General features: G+C 44.7%; 2 protein-coding genes across 2 annotated transcripts in view; one reads left to right on the forward strand and one right to left on the reverse strand.

Annotated features, from left to right (window-relative positions):
• The window catches only part of CTPS1 (CTP synthase 1), a 49,683-nt gene extending 49,441 nt beyond the window's left edge, over positions 1–242 (reverse strand). Inside the window, exon 1 of the mRNA XM_077480978.1 lies at positions 72–242. Within this exon, the coding sequence (XP_077337104.1) occupies positions 72–237 (166 nt within the window). The 5' untranslated portion in view covers positions 238–242. The remainder of the gene's footprint in view (positions 1–71) is intronic.
• Positions 243–3,527: 3,285 nt separating this feature from the next.
• Positions 3,528–19,035, forward strand: part of LOC143982343 (regulator of chromosome condensation-like) — a 32,579-nt gene continuing 17,071 nt past the window's right edge. The window contains exons 1-4 of the mRNA XM_077480979.1: positions 3,528–3,873; positions 10,723–10,825; positions 13,096–13,286; positions 13,402–13,581. Coding sequence (XP_077337105.1) covers positions 10,747–10,825; positions 13,096–13,286; positions 13,402–13,581 — 450 coding nt within the window. The 5' untranslated portion in view covers positions 3,528–3,873; positions 10,723–10,746. The remainder of the gene's footprint in view (positions 3,874–10,722; positions 10,826–13,095; positions 13,287–13,401; positions 13,582–19,035) is intronic.

Genomic DNA, 19,035 nt, shown 5'->3' on the forward strand with positions numbered 1-19,035 from the left:
ACATTCAAAAACACAAGAGTTGTCTTTTGTAGGCAGACTGACAATCACGCACAAAAAGCTGTTCTACATACCGTGCTCATAAGGAGAAAAAGTTCCAGCATCAATGTTGATATATGGATCAATCTTGATAGAGGTGACATGCAAGTTACTAGATTTCAGGATTGTCCCAACGCTGCTTGCAATGATTCCCTTTCCAATACCAGAGATTACACCACCTGTCACAAGGATATACTTCATTTTGCCTGGGAATAGGAGGAAAAGAAAAAATAAGGTTGGTTAATGATTTTAATTTTGTATCGAAGGACAGAATCCCTGAAATATTTTACCCAAGACCCCTTCCAGGACAGGAAAAAAAAAAAACCTGCAAGCATCATCTTTGGGGCAGGGCAGGAGCAGTGTATATACACTGCTCAACAAAATGCCCTGGCCATTGAAATTAAAGAGGAAGTAAACCCTGATGAGTTTACTTCCTCTGATTCCCTGCAAAGGTAAAGCATAATGGACTACTATGTATCGCATAGTAGCCCATTATGTGTCACTTACCTGACACAGGAGCCAGCGAAGTCACCGCTGTCCCCTGTAGTCTGAAGCATCCATCTTCTCGGTGGGTCTCGCTGCTCCGCCGCTGTCATTCGATGAAGCCGCAATGACGTCACTTCCACGCATGCGCACGGGAGCCGCCACTCACGGCATATCGCCGCTGATAGCGGCGCACTCAGTGCGCCTGCGTGCTGCTGTCTATGACGCATGCGCCATAGACAGCGGTGCCTGTCTTTCGGCAAATATCTCCTAAACAGTGGCCATATCTACTAAAAATTAGTAGCCTTAATCTAGGCTTACCTGTAGGTCAAAGTGGTTTGTAAGGGTTTACAACCACTTTAATGGGTAAGGCAGCCAAAGTGCCTGCAAATTGCTTCAGCAGCACTGCAACACAAACTTTTAACCCTTTCTTTGGCCACTAGCAGGGTTTAAAGGTGCCGGGTATAAACCAGAGTGTACTGATTCCACTCAGTCACCAAGGCATTCACTGCTTCATCAACAGTAAGGATGAGCTCCAGCATGTTCGCACAGCCCATGTGCAGAGCCCGCCAGGAAGTCGGCAATGTGCTGATCACAGGCAGTGAGAATTGTTCCGATGCAGAGATCAGAAAATGTCTCACTGCCTGCGATTAGCGCAGCGCCGACTTCCTGGCAGGCTTTGCACACATACCTGACCTCATCCTTAGTCTACAGCAGTGGTCTCTAAACTCCCTTTGCTTGCCTTTATCCATAGTTACATAGTAGGCAAGGTTGAATAAAGAAAGCAGTCCATCCGGTTCAACCTTTGTGGGTGTGGAAAATTTTTCTATATCTCTGTATACTGTATTCACCAAGATGCCTATCCAAGAGTTTTTTGAAACTATTAATACGTCCCGCTGACAGCACAGATGGTGGAAAGGAGTTCCACATCCTTACCACCCTGACAGTGAAAAACCCCTAACAGTTTAAGGTTGAACAGCTAATCCTCCAATTTCATCATCAAGCGGCAGCATATTTTCTTACACTCCGTGAAACTAAATCGGTTTTTCCTATGCTAGATTCACAATTAGGATTTTGTACACTGCCATCATATCACCTCTGAATGTCTCTTCTCCAGGGAGAAGAAGTTTAATGTATGTAGTCGTTCCACGTAACGAAGGTCCTCCAGTCCCCTTAATAACCTTGTTGCCTTTCTCTGGACTCTTCAGTTCCAGCACATCCAGCCCTTGGGGCACCATTTCTCCCACCGACACCAACCACAGGACACTGCACCACCCACCACAGGGCACTGCTCCTCCCAACACCAACAGGGCACTGCTTCTCCCACCGACGCCAACCACAGGCAACACCATCCCTCTCACCAAAACCAACCATGGGGCACTATCCTTCTTACTGACACAAATGATGGGGCACTATTCCCCTCATCGATACCAATGATGGGTGCCATTGTTACTGAGCCAGGACATTTTCTCCTCCTACTGGCCCCTCTAATATGTGAAAAATAATAAACTGGGCCTTTTAAAAGAAAGTTTGGAGACCCCTTGTCTAGAGAAGAGAAATCTGCCCAGGTTCCAGAACAAAGGTGTTGGAATGCTTCTAGCTGTGGAACCCCCCCCCCCCCTCTTTCTGGGTCTAGGCCGTATTGGCTAAATAAGTCTGCCTGCCAACAGGTACTTCTAAAACACAATAATTTTCCACAGTGCGTTACATACAGTATATTAAAAAAGTGAGTACATTTTGTAAATAATTTTTTTATTATATCTTTTCATGTGACAACACTGAAGAAATGACACTTTGCTACAATGTAAGGTAGTGAGTGTACAGCTTGTATAAGTGTAAATTTGCTGTCCCCTCAAAATAACAACACACAGCCATTAATGTGGTTGTAAGTTTTTTTTTAAACAAACATGTCATTCTTAGCTTCGCTGTGCACTTGGTTTTGCAGAGTGGCCCCGATTCTCCTCTTCTGGGGTCCCTAGCTCCTCCTCTTCTCGAGTGCCCCAGAAAAGCGCTCTCCTTCGTGGACACCAGTTCAGGCACGCTCTCGTGTCCTGCTGCTACAACTGTGGACATAAACAGCAGGACTCAGCTCTGCCCCCCCCATCACTGGATTTGATTGACAGCAGTGGGAGCCAATGGCTACACTGCCATCAATCAGGACACAAGACACTGGCCAGAGCTGATGTGCTCATTCCCATCCTGGGAATTACAGGGCTCAGGGCCACTGCTGCAGCAAAGGAAGTTTTTCACCTTAATGCATAAAGGTGAAAAAACGGCGAGGGCTTGCAACCGTATTAATGTCTCAACTGCTGGCAACAAACGTGAGTACACCCCTAAGTGAAAATGGTCAAATTGGGCTCAGTTAGCCATTTTTAACTCCCCGGTGTCATGTGACTCTTTAGCGTTACAAGGTCTCAGGGGTGTTAAATTTGGCGTTATCGCTCTCACTCTCTCATACTGATCACTGGAAGTTCAACATGGCACCTCATGGCAAAGAACTCTAAAGGATCTGAAAAAAAAAAAAAAAAAAAAAAAAAGAATTGTTGCTCTACATAAAGATGACCTAGGCTACAAGAAGATTGCCAATACCCTGAAACTGAGCTGCAACATGGTGGCAAAGACCATAGAGTGGTTTACCAGGACAGGTTCCACTCAGAACAGACCTCACCATATCTAAATCTATTCCTAAACAGCCATAATAAATAATAGAAACGTATACAATCCTGGAAATATTTAAGCCACTTCGTTCTCCTCATTAGAAAGGTGCCCCCTTTGTGTACAATACACTGTGTTGATGGATGGAGCAGTGTCTATGTATTGATCATACACTAATCTCTATTACTAATAAGCCCCTTCCTTCATTTAGCCGCTAGTATCACACTCACCGGAGGAACAACAGCGAGCCGGTATTCCACTTTACGGTGCTAAATCTCACCGGTCCCACGTGCTGTGGAAGACTAGAAACCAGCGAGAGCACAGTACAAGTATAGAACGCCCCCTCGCCTCACATCCGGGAATATGCAGGCCGAACGAGTGGAGCGCTTGTCACCCGAAGCGGAAAGCAATGCGCGGGCAAATACCTGAGCTATAGGCAACAGCCGCCATATACATATTACACCATATCACTGTAACATCAATACATCGTCTGTGCGGTGCCCCTAGCACAGAGCCAAGAGTATCCCGCCTCATCTTTTACACTAGGCGCGCCCGTCACGTGCTCTTCGGACTTGTCAGAGCGGAGGTTGTCGCGTTAGTTGTACGTCACCAGGGCGCCGCACGTGTTGAACAGCTGCTTAAAGGAGTCGCGCGCGGAGAAGAGGTGAAGAGAAGCTGGTGGGAAGTACGTGGTTGGAGGTGAGTGCCTGGTCAGAGTGCATGTGTGCACAGCTGGGAAGGTATAGGGGTTTCTAAGCTGGGGGCCTCGGGGGGGATACAGGCAGGGGATGTAATTTACTGCTTCCCCCAATGTCGTATTACCTCTGTAGTGTCATTTCCCTCCCCTGGGACTCACACACCAAGTAGCGTTTGGTTCACCGTTTACCCCCCCCCATTTCTTCCTGTTTTAAAGCTAGCCCGAGGCTTCTCAGAATTGTGTGTTTTCCTGAACTGAATCGGGTGTTCTAACATCAGAGAATTGTTGGTGCTTTAGGCCTCATGCATGTTGAGCTTAAATAAAAAATGCCACTTTTACAGGCGTTTGCCATTGCTTTTCATCCTTTAAAAGTGCCTTTGTGTTAGAATGTGTGTACACACACGTTTACAGGCGTAGAAAAGGAGGGGGAGGGGGGGTGTGCTTAGCAGAGGAACCAAAGAGTACAGGAAACACTACAGAAGTCTAACTTTGTGGCATTCATGGATTCCAATGGTTGATGGCAAATTAAAGTGCTACTAAAGGAGATCTCTCTCTCATATATATATATATATATATATATATATATATATATATATATTTTACACACACTTTTTTTATTAATTTATGACTAACATGTCATACTTCCACTGTGCAGCTCATTTTGCACAGAGTGGCCTGAACATCCTTTTCTGGGGGTCCCCCCCCCTCGTGGCTCCTCCCTGCATTAGATGACTCCCTTTGGAGAAGCACTCTCCCGAGGGCGTTACCTTGTGAGCATGCTTCCGAGTCCAGCGTTCAGTGCCACATAGAGGCCAAATGCAGGACTTGGCCCTGGCGCCCGCATCATTGGATTTGATTGGCGGGAGCCAATGGCCGCGCTGCTATCAATCAAGAGCCAGGAACCTGTGGAGAGAGGAATAGTGGGGATGCGCTGACAGAAATTTGGGGTTCTGGTAATTAAAGGGGGGGGGGGTGGGTCGGTGACTACAAGGTGTTTTTTCATTTTAAAGCATAGGATGCATTGGGTGAAAAAAAAAAAAAACGCAAGCCTTTGCAACCCCTTTTAATATTCTGGTCATTGGAAGAGGAGCTGCAGTCTGCTCACATAATTTTGTAATCAAAAGATCTTTGCCATCCTGAAGCTTCCCTCTGAACGATTTGCATATTATTTTATATAAATACTGTGATTCTGTACTTGCCAAATATGCTGCAGAAATCGTCCTCCACTGAGTCTGCAACCATTCTAACTGTGGGCAGCTGAAGCTGCTGCCTGTTCACTTCCTGGATTTCCACAGAGGCACACCTGCAACTCTCATTGGCCCTTTTATGACTCATCACCCCGCCCTTCCTGGCAAACTCACAAAAGTGAGTTGTGCATGATGGCATAAGCCTAGGCTTTTTTTTTTTTTTTTTCTATCCAAAGTTAAAGCAACAAGGGCAGAAGATTTAATAGATGCAAAGTTGAAAAAATTGACTGAAGGTCCACTTTAATACTCATAAGCTTGATGTGTTTAAACACACATACAGTATCTCTGAACAATCCTTTAGGCCCCATGTCCAATCACTGTCCAAATCTTGTCACCTCAAACCCTGCAACGTCTCCAGAATATGCCCCTTCCTAACCAATAACTCCACAAAGCTCCTAGTTCAAGTGTTTGTAAACCACTGGACTTTACCTTCCTGCAAGGTATTTATAATGTGCTAGGATGCGTCGCATCCTAGCACATTATGTGAAACTTGCCTTAAAACAAAGCTGTTCAATGTCAGCTGCAGCCACTTCCATTTTCACTCGTCTTACCTCCAGGTTCGTGGGCCCTGTGACTGGCCAGAGCAGCAATGACGTCACTCCCACGCATGCCACCGTTCACGACACAAGGCTCAGAAGAAATGTCACCAGTGGCCCTTCCTTCAGCGCACATGTGCCTGTGATGTAATTGGCTGCATATAACATCTCCTAAACGTATACATTTAGGGGATATTTACACTACCTATAGGTAAATGTCAACAGAGGAAGTTTACTTCCTCTTTCACTCCCCGGTCATCTCACGCCTGGACTTCTGCAACTCCCTCATTGGATTACCTTTACAAAGGCCACCCCCCCCCCCCAGTCCATCATGAATGCTGCTGCCAGGCTCATCCACCTTACCAATTGTTCAGTGTCTGCTACTCCTCTGTTAATCCTTCCACTGGCTGCCACTCGCCCAACAAAATACATTCAAAATACTAACAACCACTTACAAACCTACCCACAACCCAGCCCCTAGCAACATCACTACCTTAGTCTCAAAATACCAGCCTACTTGTTCTCTGTATTCCTCCCAAGACCTCCGGCTCTCTAGCTCCCTCGTCCCCTCCTTCCTTGCTTGCCTTCAGGACAGGCACTTTATGGTAAGTGGTTAAGCACAGTCAGATGAACTGAACTAGTCTTAAAGTGATACTAAAGGATAGTTTTTCTTAAATAACGAACATGTCATACTTGCCTCCACTGTGCAGCTTGTTTTGCACAGAGTGGCCCCAAACATACATTTCTGGGATCCCCCGGGGCTCCTTCCCACATTGGATAGCCCCCTTGGAGAAGCGCTGTCCCCGAGGGGGTTACCTTGCGGGTGTACTTCCGAGTCCAGCATTCGGCGTCCCATAGAGGCCGAATGCAGGACTCAGCCCTGCACCTCCGGCGCCCGCTTCATTGGATTTAATTGACAGCAGCAGGAGCCAATGGCTGCGCTGCTATCAATCTATCCAATCAAGAGCTGGGAACCCGTGGAGAGAGGGACGGCGGGGACGTGCCAGGGAAATTCGGGGCTCAGGTAAGCAAAACTGGGGAGCTAGGGGGCTGGTGACTGCAAGGTGTTTTTTTTTCCTATGCATTAAGGTGAAACAACACGAGCCTTTACAACCTCTTGAATGCTCCCTCTCCCCTACTAACACCTTTGGTGACTAACCTTTGTAAAAAAGATGTATAATTTTCAGTCCGGTCGCTTGATCCGGCATCCGTGTCAAGTCTGCAGTGGCTACAAGGGCGATGAGGGAGCTCTGGCAATAGGGGTGCAACGGATCGTCACCGATCCGTGATCCGAACGGGTCAACCCGCTCGGATCGGCACATGCCGCGCTCCGTGGTCTCGGCCTTAGGAAAGGCCACGGCTTCGGCCTAGCTCCGAAGCGGCGGCCATCTTTCTACACCCAGGCTGTTTGAACTGATCGCTCAGACGGAGCGATTACTTGTAAACAAACCAGCGTCATGTCATGACGCCGGTTCCGCTCTCCCCTCTCAGTACTAACCTGTACAGTGGAGGGGAGAGATCCTGAGATGAAAGCAGCCATCCCTCCATACCCTGCAGTACCCAGCAATACCCTGCCAATACTCTAGCAATACCCTGGCAATACTCTAGCGCAGGGCTCGACAAACCCCGGGTGCCAGGTCGCACTAGAATTAGCGACCTGGCTCCTGGGCAGCACAGCTGGGGGTATCCTGTCTCCGTGTACCCACGCAACCCCCCGTGTGATCGCATCGGGCCGCGCCGCCGCCGGATCGGTAATTGAGGCCTTCCGCGGTCCTGTTTCCTTCTGGAATCTGGCGCCATCTAGTGGCGGCTGTTGATATGACAGCCAGCAATGCTAATGGAGCTTTCACTGCCCGCCCATCTCCTCCACTTTACTTAGAACCCCTAAATATTATATATATTTTTTTTTATTCTAACAAACTAGAGAATAAAATGGCGGTTGTTGCAATACTGTCTGTCACACCGTATTTGTGCCGTGGACTTACAAGCGCACTTTTTTGGGGAAAAATGATTTAATTAAAAAAATAAGACAACAGTAAAGTTAGCCCAATTTTTTTTATTTTGTGAAAAATGTTACGCCGAGTAAATTGATACCCAACATGTCACGCTTCAAAATTGCGTCCGCTCATGGAATGGCGACAAACTTTTACCCTTTAAAATCTCCATAGGCAACGTTTAAAAAATTCTATAGGTTGCATGTTTTGAGTTACAAAGGAGGTCTAGGGCTAAAATTATTGCTCTCACTCTACCGATCGCGGTGATACCTCACATGTGTGGGTTAAACACCGCTTTCCTATGCGGGCGCTACTCACGTATGCGTTCGCTTCTGCACGCAAGCTTGGCGGGACAGGGCACATTTAAAATTTATTTTTATTTTTTCACTGTTATTTAAAAAAAAAAAAAAAATTGTCACTTTTATTCCTATTACAAGGAATGTAAAAATCCCTTGTAATAGAAAAAAAAGCTTGACAGGTCCTCTTAAATATGAGATCTGGGGTCAGAGAGACCTCAGATCTCATATTTACACTAAAATGCAATAAAAAAAACAAAAACAATTGTCATTTGAAAATAAATAAAATGTCCCTTTTAAGAGCTATGGGCAATGACCTGGCTGGCTATCTTCCCCTCACTTGTCTCCATGTCAGGCCAGGGACAGGTCCAGATTGCCATTACGGACCTGGCTCCTAACTTTTTTAGCTGGCTACTAGATTCCAAGCAAATTTGTCAAGCCCTGCTCTAGCGATACCCTGCCAATACTCAGCCGCGCCCAGCCATACTCAGCTATGCTCAGCCGTACCCTGCCATACTCAGCCAATATTACAGAGGGGGAGATTGTGGATATTACAGTGGGGACTATATGGTGGTGGAATTTTCACAGGTTTTTGCAAATTAAATTATTATTTGCTGATCCGATCCGTGACTCTGATCCGAGGAACGATCCGATCCACCCCTATCTGGCAATGAATGGACCATAGGAGCCTATGTGTGATGTCACCGCTTCAGGATTTACCAGCTATTGTTGAGCTATTTCTCCTCTCCCCTGCAGCTACAACTGGCTGGCAGAGGGGATCATGCAATTGGACCAGAGTGGGCTGGAATATGGGTTAGTATATACATCTTTCTTGCATAGGTATTATGAATTGGGAGGGAGCTTTTTTTAAGACTAGTTAGGTTTTTTCCAGAATTCTACTTTTTGAAGTTTATAAACTTGCTTCACAGGATATAATTGACTGTGGAAACAATGTTTTCCCTGGGGCACGTGTTTTTGAGGGGAGCCAAGTTCGTTCTTTGCTTCAGTTAGAAGTAGAACAAAATTTGGCCCTATAGCACAATGTGCATCTGGTGTTGGCTTTATAGTCATTCCAGAAAGCCCTAAATGAGTTCCTTGGTGTCCAGATCTGCTATTTCTAGTTGGATTTGACTGGCTATTGTACAGGCCCTTTAGTTGAGATTTGTTCCTCCCCTTTTTAATTCCACTTCACTAGAGCAACAAGTACTTTTTGGAGTTTATGTACTCTGGCTTCTGTCTCTTGAGTATAAATGACTGCAACCTATTCTTTTGTGATTGCTTTCTTGAAGCCCTATATGGTCAATGTATCTGCCTTGAAAGATGCTAGTTTGTCAAAAGACTCTGCAAGTAGCGTGTGTGGTTGGTTTCACCTAGGTTTGTGTTGGCGTGCCCCAGGGTGGATTCAATTTGAATCGCTAGTAAAAAGGCTTAATTTAAATCAAGTCCATTTTTAAATCATAATTTTTAAAGGGCAACTGTCATCTCTGTCCTGCAGTAGCTCCTCCTCTGACCCGCTGTTGACTCACCGACAGTCCCATTCACTTTAATGGGACGGCTGGTGATGTGGCAGTGACACAACAAGATGAGGGGTGTGGTGACAGCAAGCGAGTGGATGGACTTATTCTTGCTGGAAGTTAGAATCTTTAATATTTGCAAACAAAACTATTTAGAATAATAAGCTGTCAGGTTAGTAAAACAGCGATTTATCAGAACCAATTCAATCAGTTTGTAGAGTAAATAGATTTGCAAAACAATGTATCCACCCTGGTGTGCCCACCCTTTTATGATCTGCTTTTGGACCTCCTATGGTGCCAAATTCATCAAGCTGGAAGAACAATAGAGAAAATTGGATTTTGTACTCCCTGTAAAATTCTTTAAAGGGACTGGCCTTCATATTTTATGTACTTTAAAGTATAACTATAGGCAAAGTCTTTTGCTTTTCATTCTGGATAGAGTAAGGGAGGGATATAACCCCCGTTGGTTTATTTTTTGCCATTGAGGAGGTTTATCATTCTTTCTTTCGTTTGTTAGTGCCATAGCCAAACAGGAAATCCCTGCAAATTAAGGGAATCCCTAGGGGACCCCCAGGCCACCAGAACTAGTGTCCCATTTGGAAGATTTCCCCTCCATTAGTCTTCTGGGGACAACCCGAATCTTAGGAATTTCTTTTAGTGATATTGGTAAACGGGACAAATAGAGAGGGCGAATCTCCATAATTGTGGGGTGGGGGGGGGGGGGGGGGGCTCAGACAGCAATACAACCTGGCAGGGGTCATCCCTCTCCAAATCCAGAACTACGGCTTTTTTTTTTTTCTTGCCTTTTTACTTCTACTTTTATGTCTATTTGCTCTGTTGGTAGCAGTATATTCTTGCATTGCTTAAAGCGGAACTTGGCCCAACAGGGGAAGCTCAGTTTATCTGCCGCATACTCGGGAGGCAAAGCGGAATGTGTTTTTCTGAGTATGGGAATATCACACGTGCCTACTAATACATTGTACATACAGTTGCCTAACTTTTGCAGCTGAAAATATAATTGTTACAGTTTTTAGTTCCTTCATGTGCTGTGATCTTTCTATAGAACTTGCTCTCTATATGTATTGTGGCCTCTTACAGAGAGCTGGACTGAGTGGAATAAGTCTATTACTTGTGATTTGATATGTCTTGTTTGTTTTTAACAAATGCTAAATAATCAAGGCTTTGTATAACAAACATGCAAGCTTCATACTAAAAATACTATATAGAAGCATTCATGGTAACTTTTCACTTTTTTTGCCTTCAGAAATATTATCTGTAACTGACTGCAATGCGTGGAAAGAAACCTTTGAAGAGGAGCGTTCCTGCTGAAGAAAGCAATGGTACTCCTGAGGTTAAAAAATCTAAATGTAAGTATAAGTGAAAACCACGCACAATATAGTTGTATATGAGTTCCATTTTTGAAAAGCACACACGATTAACAGTTTTCATGTAAGTAGGGCCAAAATTCTATAAACAGGTTTGTGTGCCTTTGTGTTACTTAGTGATTTTGGCTGGGTAGCACTTGGGCTATTATTAGAGTTGCCATTTACAAGGCTCGGATCACATCTGTGTTCTCTAAAATGAGTCAAAGCCGGCTCACATCTTTTAATATGTGCCTGTGCAGCTTTTCTAAGGACAATTACCCCCCCCCCCCCCCCCCCCCCCCTCTGTTGGTCAACACATTGGTGCCAATAGGCTGAACTGTTTGTGCTGTGATATTCTTTATAGTGGCTTGCAACCAGTTAGGATACAGCTCACCTATAGCTGCCTTGATTTTGCTGTTAGCCTTGCTGGAAGGATGCATGATGTTATTGGGATTTGGCAAATTGTTAAACACTAGTGTTAAGAACATGTAAGCAATGTAAAATATAAAGTGCAGTGGATTTCCCAGGCTGCTTTATCAACTGTATATAGCGATAAGAGTGCTGCTGGTCTGAACGTCATCCAAAAAAATCTAAAATTCAGTAATCCAAACATATAAACGAAATAACACATATGTAATAAATAAACAAACTGCAAAAAATATTTAAAGTGCTAGTGCATGTCAAAGTGCAAAAAAAAACTTTTGTGCAATATTATTAGAGTGCTGAAATATAAGTCCAGAAAAAAAAATCAAGTACATAGAGCAGTGATTCTCAAACAGGGTTCCTCCAGAGGCTGTTGGGGGTTCCTTCAGCATTGGGCAATTTCTGCCTCTCAGATAAGTTCCCACTTACACCATTGATCTTTTTAGCTATCTGTAAGGAGGTAATTCTTCCCAATGACCAAGTGTAAGGACCATTCTTCCCACTGACCATCACGCTAATATATCGTGAGTGTTAGATTTCAAATTTTTAGCAGGGGTTCCCCTGAGACCAGAGAACTATTTCAAGGGTTCCTCTGTGTTGAAAATGTTGAGAGGCTGACATATAGCAAAATAATAAAGCAATTAACTTGTGAAATAAAACATCTTTGCCTATAAATGCATTGAGTGCTCCACCATTGTGTCAATCCTTCACCACTCTAACTAATATGTACTCCCTAGATCGATATACTGGTGAAATTATAAACCAGCTGGAAGACTACAATATCTCCAAATGATCCTCAGTCACAGTATTCTTGTCAGATTTCCCTTTCACAGATCACATGATGTCATGTGGAAGATAAAAAGGGAAGGAGGCTCCCAGTGTTAGAACTTCAGGCTTGTTAAAAAAAAATATATATATATCTGTAATCCACTTACATTTTGAAGAGTTGCCTGCCTGGCACTAGGGAGTAACTCACTCGGCTGTTTTTAGCCATTCACCTCCGGGCCTGTCATAGACTGTTAGTGTGAACCGGCATAAGCGATGTCGTCAGCGTCCTTGCCCCGCAACACATGTCAAGCATGTGTGGTGGCAACCAGGTGAGGAATGCAAATACATGTATGTCTTGCCTACAGTCAAGCATGGTGGTGAGAGTGTCATGGTCTGGGGATGCATGATTGCTGCCGGCACTGGGGAGCTATAGCTCATTGAGAGAACCATGAATGCCGACATTTACTAGGACATACTGAAGCAGAGAATGATCCCCCTCCCTTCGGAGACTGGGTCGCAGGGCAGTATTCCAACATAACAACCTCAAACACACCTCCAAGATGACCACTGCCTGGTTAAAGAAGCTGAGGGTAAAGATGATGGCCTGGCCAAGCATGTCTCCAGACCTAAACCCTATTAAGCATCTGTGGGGCATCCTCAAAAAGACACTTTGGGCCCAATTTGGACGTTTTCACTTAGGGATGTGTACTCACTTTTGTGGCCAGCAATGCCTGTGTGAGTTATTTTGAGGGGACAGCAAATTTACACTGTTATACAAGCCGTACTCTCCCTACATTGTGGCCGTGTCATTTCTTCAATGTTGTCACATGAAAAGATGTAATGAAATATTTACAAAAATGTGAGGGTGTACTCACTTTTGTGAGATGCTGTACTTATGCATACTTTCTTCAGATTTGGGGGGGGGGGGGGGGGGTTGAATAACTAACTGGTTTGTGTGTGGGTTTGTTTTTTCTAAGAATGTTGTGGGAAACCTACAATAACTAGCCTTATATTCTCTGCACTTTGATTTTACAAACTACCACCACCCTTAATGCAGTCCTTGCATGTATTTTGCTTTTCAGTGGTCGCTCATGGCTCCCACAACACTGTTGGTGGTTTGGTGCTCACCCTTGGACAAGGTGATGTGGGTCAGTTGGGCCTTGGAGAAGATGTGATGGAACGAAAGAGGCCAGCACTTGTACCGCTGGAAGAACCAATAGTACAGGCTGAGGCTGGAGGAATGCACACAGTTTGTCTTGCAGTATCTGGCAGTGTGAGTTTCTAATATTGTTGACCCAACAACAACCTAGCAAGTTTGTTCAACCCTTTCTAATTTACATGTATCCACATGATTTATAGCTGATGGTACTCTCTCTTTGATTTCACAGATTTATACATTTGGCTGTAATGATGAAGGAGCACTAGGTCGGGACACATCAGAGGAGGGTTCAGAAACGGAACCTGGGAAAGTCCAGCTGCCAGAAAAAGTTGTACAGGTGTCTGCAGGGGATAGCCATACTGCTGCATTGACGGAAGATGGAAGGGTGTTTATCTTTGGATCATTCAGGGTATGCAACCAGCATTTCTTAGCCCTTTTGCTTGCTCATGTTGTGGTAGACCTTAGAGTGTTACTAAACCCAGTAATGTGAAAATAGTCAATTGGTGTACAAGTGTGTTGATACATTTGGGGGGTAGTGGGTCATGTGTGTGGCAGTGCATTGTTGACACAGGGTGTCATGCTCACCCAGGAGTTGAGAGGGGGAGCTAGACATGCACTCCTCTTACTGCCTGGCCTATAGCAGAGTATGTAGTGTGGTGTTAACCTTCTTTGACATAAGAGCCGCTGTTGATTAGCATCTTTAAAGTAGTACTGCTGTAAACCCGTTTTTCACTGAAGCTCTCGCTGCTGAACCTAGCAGAGGTCCTGCCTGTCGATAAAACCCAACTCTGGCACCATAATTTTTAACTTGGGATAGCTTTATAGTTGGTACCTCTACCCTTAATGAACTGTGAGTTTTCATGAAACTGCTTGTATATACTTTATTTACCCTCCTTTATACATACTTTGCCAACCTCAAAAAAAATAAAAAAAATAATGAGCGATGGCCTTTTAAGTTGATGTTACTAGAGTTGCCACTGCAGTTAGTAACCATACTCTGCCTGGCTGGGCCAACTCTACAGTTGGAATCCATCACTGCTTCCGTAACGTCTGCGTTTTGGCCCTGGTACTAGTGACAGCAGTAATCCACGTATGTGTGCAGTGGTCGCTGACTAATTTCTAGAGTCTTTTGCTGCGTAAACATGGTATTGTCTGTCGGAACATATGGCAGCAGCATTCAGGGTAGTGACCTCATTGTGCATGCATGTGTGGGACCTTGCTGCCATCATCCCAGCATCAGCTACTGTTTCCCCTTCTTAAACAAAATTTTATTGAACAAAAAGAAAATGTGTGACATACTTCTGACAGAATATACAGCAACATATTTCGATATCGCACTGCAAAATCCCTCAAATGCACTCTATTTTGTGTTTTGTACTGCTGTATTCTTCAGTCCACCCCCACACTTACTACTGGTGCAGAGACCAGTGTGGAGAAGAGTCATGGCCCACTTATCCCCTGTTAAACATAAGTTTCAAGAGCCTTAAAGTGGTTGTAAACCCTCCCCCACAACTTTGTCCCATGTAAATCAGCATAAAAATCCCTAATGAACACTGCTTCTAGATATCTCCTTACTTGCTTAGTATTGTTATCCCTTTTTTTCTTTAGAATGATGTCACTGAGCATGCCCAGATCTCCCCTGATTTATGGCACACTCTGTCTTCTCTGTTATCAGGACTTCCTATGGCACAAGCTGAACTCCCAGGAGGCTTCATAATCACTCAGAGCTTTCTCCTACACACCATGTGACACATGCAGTATAAAGCATGGCATGGGACAGCATTACTGCAGTCTTATAAGCTGAAGCGAATAGGACTCACACAGGCAAACGCTAGATAAGCAGCACAAGTAAATACTATGAAATAAACAAGTAAGCTATGAACAGGGAAGCAGGGTTACCATAGAAACGTTGGATTGAGACCGAGGCTTGTTTAACAGTACAGGAAGTGCTCAATGTAAGGGCGGAAATACACTCCACTGTGGACTCAGAAAATAATACTTAAGATGGAGCTGCCTATCCCCTGGAAACAAGTTTTTTTTTTATTTTTTATTTCTTTAACCAGTTGCCGACCGCCGCACGCCGATGTACGTCGGTACAATGGCACGGGCAGGCATAAGGACATACATGTACGTCCCTTGCCTCCCGCGGGTCGGGGGCCCGATCGGGCCCCCGCCCGGTGCCTGCGGCGGTCGGTATTCGTACGGGAGCGATCCCGGACGAGGGGACGGCCATTCATTCATGGCCACCCCCTCGCGATCGCTCCCGACGAATAGAAATCCCCGGTGACATCACTTCCTCTCCTGTAATGTAAACACAGGAGAGGAAGTGATGTATTCTCTCCTCCGTGTCGGTATTTTTCGTTCCGACACGGAGGAGAGCGGATCAGTAAGTTGCACCAACACTCTACACACACAGTAGAACATGCCAGGCACACTCACACCCCCCCAATTACCCCTGCCCCCCAGTCACAGTGACACCAATGTCATTTTTTTTTTTTTTTTTTTGCATTGGTGTCATTTGTGACTGTAATAACTGTTAGGGCAGTTAGAGTTAGCCCCCTTTAGTTCTAATGTACCCCCCTAACCCCCCCAATAAAGGTTTAACCCCGTGATCACCCCCCGTCGCCAGTGTCACTAAGGCTGGGTTCACATTGCAGCGGTTTATGAGAACGAATGTGATTCGCACCGCACTGCAGTGCAAATCACATCCGATCTCTGTGCGATTCGAGTTCAGCCATTCGCCGCACCCGCCGCAAATTCGCACGGGACCCTTTTTTTGGCCCGCAGCAGAATCGGATCGCATGGGTGTTCACACCATGCGATCCGAGTTTGCAGATCGCACTGCGATATGCGAACTGATCTGGGGGTGTCAGTAACATTTCACTGACACTCCCAGCAGTTCGCATAGGGCAGTGTGAACTGCCGCCGGGAGGCATGCGATGCGGGAACCCGCCGCGGATTCGCGGCGTTTCCGCATCGCTCCAGTGTGAACCCAGCCTAATAAGCGATCATTTTTCTGATCGCCGTATTAGTGTCACAGGTGACGCTAGTTAGGCAGGTAGGTATTTAGGTTCGCCGCAGCTTTTTATAGCGCCAGGGACCCCCATATACTACCGCATAAAGCCCCCTAATTGCCCCCTAGTTAACCCTTTCACCAGTGATCACCATATAACTGTTACAGGTGACGCTGGTTGGTTAGTTATTTTTTTATAGTTTCAGGGCACCCGCCATTTATTACCTAGTCTCACTAGTGTACCCCTAAATTTAGGGGTGTCTACTTTCCAAAATGGGGTCATTTGGGGGGGGTTTGTGCCATCTTGGCATTTTATGGCCTTCAAAACTGTAACGCCCTTAGAAAGCCTGAAGGCGGTGCTTGGTTTTCGGGGCCCCGTACGCGGCTAGGCTCCCAAAAAGTCCCACATATGTGGTATCCTCGTACTCAGGAGAAGCAGCAGAATTTATTTTGGGGTGTCATTTCACATATGCCCATGGCATGCATGAGCAATATATCATTTAGTGACAACTTTGTTAAAAAAAAAAAGTTTGTAATTTTCCCGCAACTTGTGGCAAAATATAAAATATTCCATGAACTCAACATGCCTCTCAGCAAATAGCTTGGGGTGTCTACTTTCTAAAATGGGGTCATTTGTGGGGGTTTTGTGCCATCTTGGCATTTTATGGCCTTCAAAACTGTAATAGGTAGTGAGAAGTGAACTCAAAAATTTACGCCCTTAGAAAGCCTGAAGGCGGTGCTTGGTTTTCGGGGCCCCGTACGCGGCTAGGCTCCCAAAAAGTCCCACATATGTGGTATCCCCATACTCAGGAGAAGCAGCAGAATTTATTTTGGGGTGTCATTTCACATACGCCCATAGCATGTGTGAGCAATATATCATTTAGTGACAACTTTGTGTAAAAAAAAAAAAAAAAAAAATTTTTTTTTTTGTCATTATTCAATCGCTTGAGGCAAAAAAATAAAATATTCAATGGGCTCAACATGCCTCTTATCAATTTCCTTAGGGGGTCTACTTTCCAAAATGGGGTCATTTGGGGGGGTTTTGTACTGCCCTGCCATTTTAGCACCTCAAGAAATGAGATAGGCAGTCGTAAACTAAAAGCTGCGTAAATTCCAGAAAACGTACCTTAGTTTGTAGATGTGACAACTTTTGCGCAAACCAATAAATATACAATTATTGACTTTTTTTTTACCAAAGACATGTGGCTGAATACATTTTGGCCTAAATGTATGACTAAAATTGAGTTTATTGGATTTTTCTAATAACAAAAAGTAGAAAATATCATTTTTTTTCAAAATTTGCGGTCTTTTTACGTTTATATCGCAAAAAATAAAAATCGCAGAGGCAATCAAATACCATCAAAAGAAAGCTCTATTTGTGGGAAGAAAAGGACGCAAATTTTGTTTGGGTACAACATTGCATGACCGCGCAATTACCAGTTAAAGCAGCGCAGTGCCAAAGTGTAAAAAGACCTCTGGTCATTTACCAGCAAAATGGTCCGGTCTGAAAGTGGTTAAACAGTAAGTAATATTGGATTTTGGGCTGGATTACAGTGGCTACAGTTTGGTAATTGTTATAATGGACTAAATGAAAAGAAGTATCGGAGTGGGAGAGTTTACTTCCTCTTTAAGCCACCTATCCCAGATCCGTTCATACTTCAAGGGAATATATACATTTCTTATAGGGTAGTGTATTATTAACTTCTACTATCCAGTGTGAGAGCTCTGGCGGATTGGGTCTCATCCAAACTCTAGCTCTAACCTTCCTTGCGGAAAACAGGGTTTCATTCAGGAATATTTTGGTAAATTTTATCTAGTTACAGCTCAGGAAATATGCCTAAGAAACACGGCTTGGGTTGTAATGTTATAGGGGAGCCTATAGTGTCATGCAGGAACTGTATCACCTGTGTCCAGAATGTCTGTCTGAATCTTGGGGCATTGGCATAGCAGGTGATAAAATGTACCTGTAGCTTGGCTACACATTGGACAATTGGAGGACTGGTCTTGCTTGTACTTGGAGATTTTAAGCGGTGTGAGGTATGATCAATGTTTTATAAAAACTTGTAAGTTGGTCAGCCTGGGAGAGACCAATTTACATCACTATATTCCTCATCTGCCACAGGCCCCCATCTCTCATTCCTATCTAGTCTTCAAGGCGTAGGGTGACGTGGTTGCCTGGGGGAGTGGTAGCATGTTATAATATTGAGAAATTAGTTTTTTGGGGTCGGGCATTTAATTGTTTCCATTAAAGTGGATGTAAACCCACCCTCATCCATTCTAAATTACTACAATTCTAAACTACTGCCATAGTGGTGATCTATAAGGATATACATGCCTCCTGCATGTATCCTTATCTGTTAAATGCGCCCCCCCCCCCCCCCCCCTTAGCTGTTTGAAACCCCAAAGTCCAGATTCAGTGGGCGGGTCTGTTCGGCAAGTCATCATGTCAGCAGACTTCCCGCCCATAAGATAGGATTCCGGGAGATGTGGGTCCTTAACAGGTTTGGGAATCATTGCTTTCCTCATGGGTACTGGTAGTTCCAAGTCTGTAAAAATTAAGTGGAAGTAGTTTAGGAGCAAGTAGTTCAGAGTATGTGGAGTAGAATTTCACCAGTAAGCCATCCGAGCCCGGAGCCTCGGACCTGGGGAATTCTGCTATGGCCCCAGAGATCTCATCCACAGAGAGTGGCGCCTCCTAGTTCCTTGACCTGTTCCTCAGTCAACTGAAGGATATGTAGTCCAGAGAGGAATCACTCAATCATGGATGTATCATCTGGATCTGGGGACAATGATGTATATAATGAGGCAAAAAAAGTTTCTGAATTGTGTTGACCTGGCTAGGTTCTGTTA

Source organism: Lithobates pipiens, unplaced genomic scaffold (genome assembly GCF_037356315.1).
Source record: "Lithobates pipiens isolate NorthernLeopardFrog02 unplaced genomic scaffold, aLitPip1_a1.2 Scaffold_16, whole genome shotgun sequence".
Classification (NCBI taxonomy): domain Eukaryota; kingdom Metazoa; phylum Chordata; class Amphibia; order Anura; family Ranidae; genus Lithobates; species Lithobates pipiens.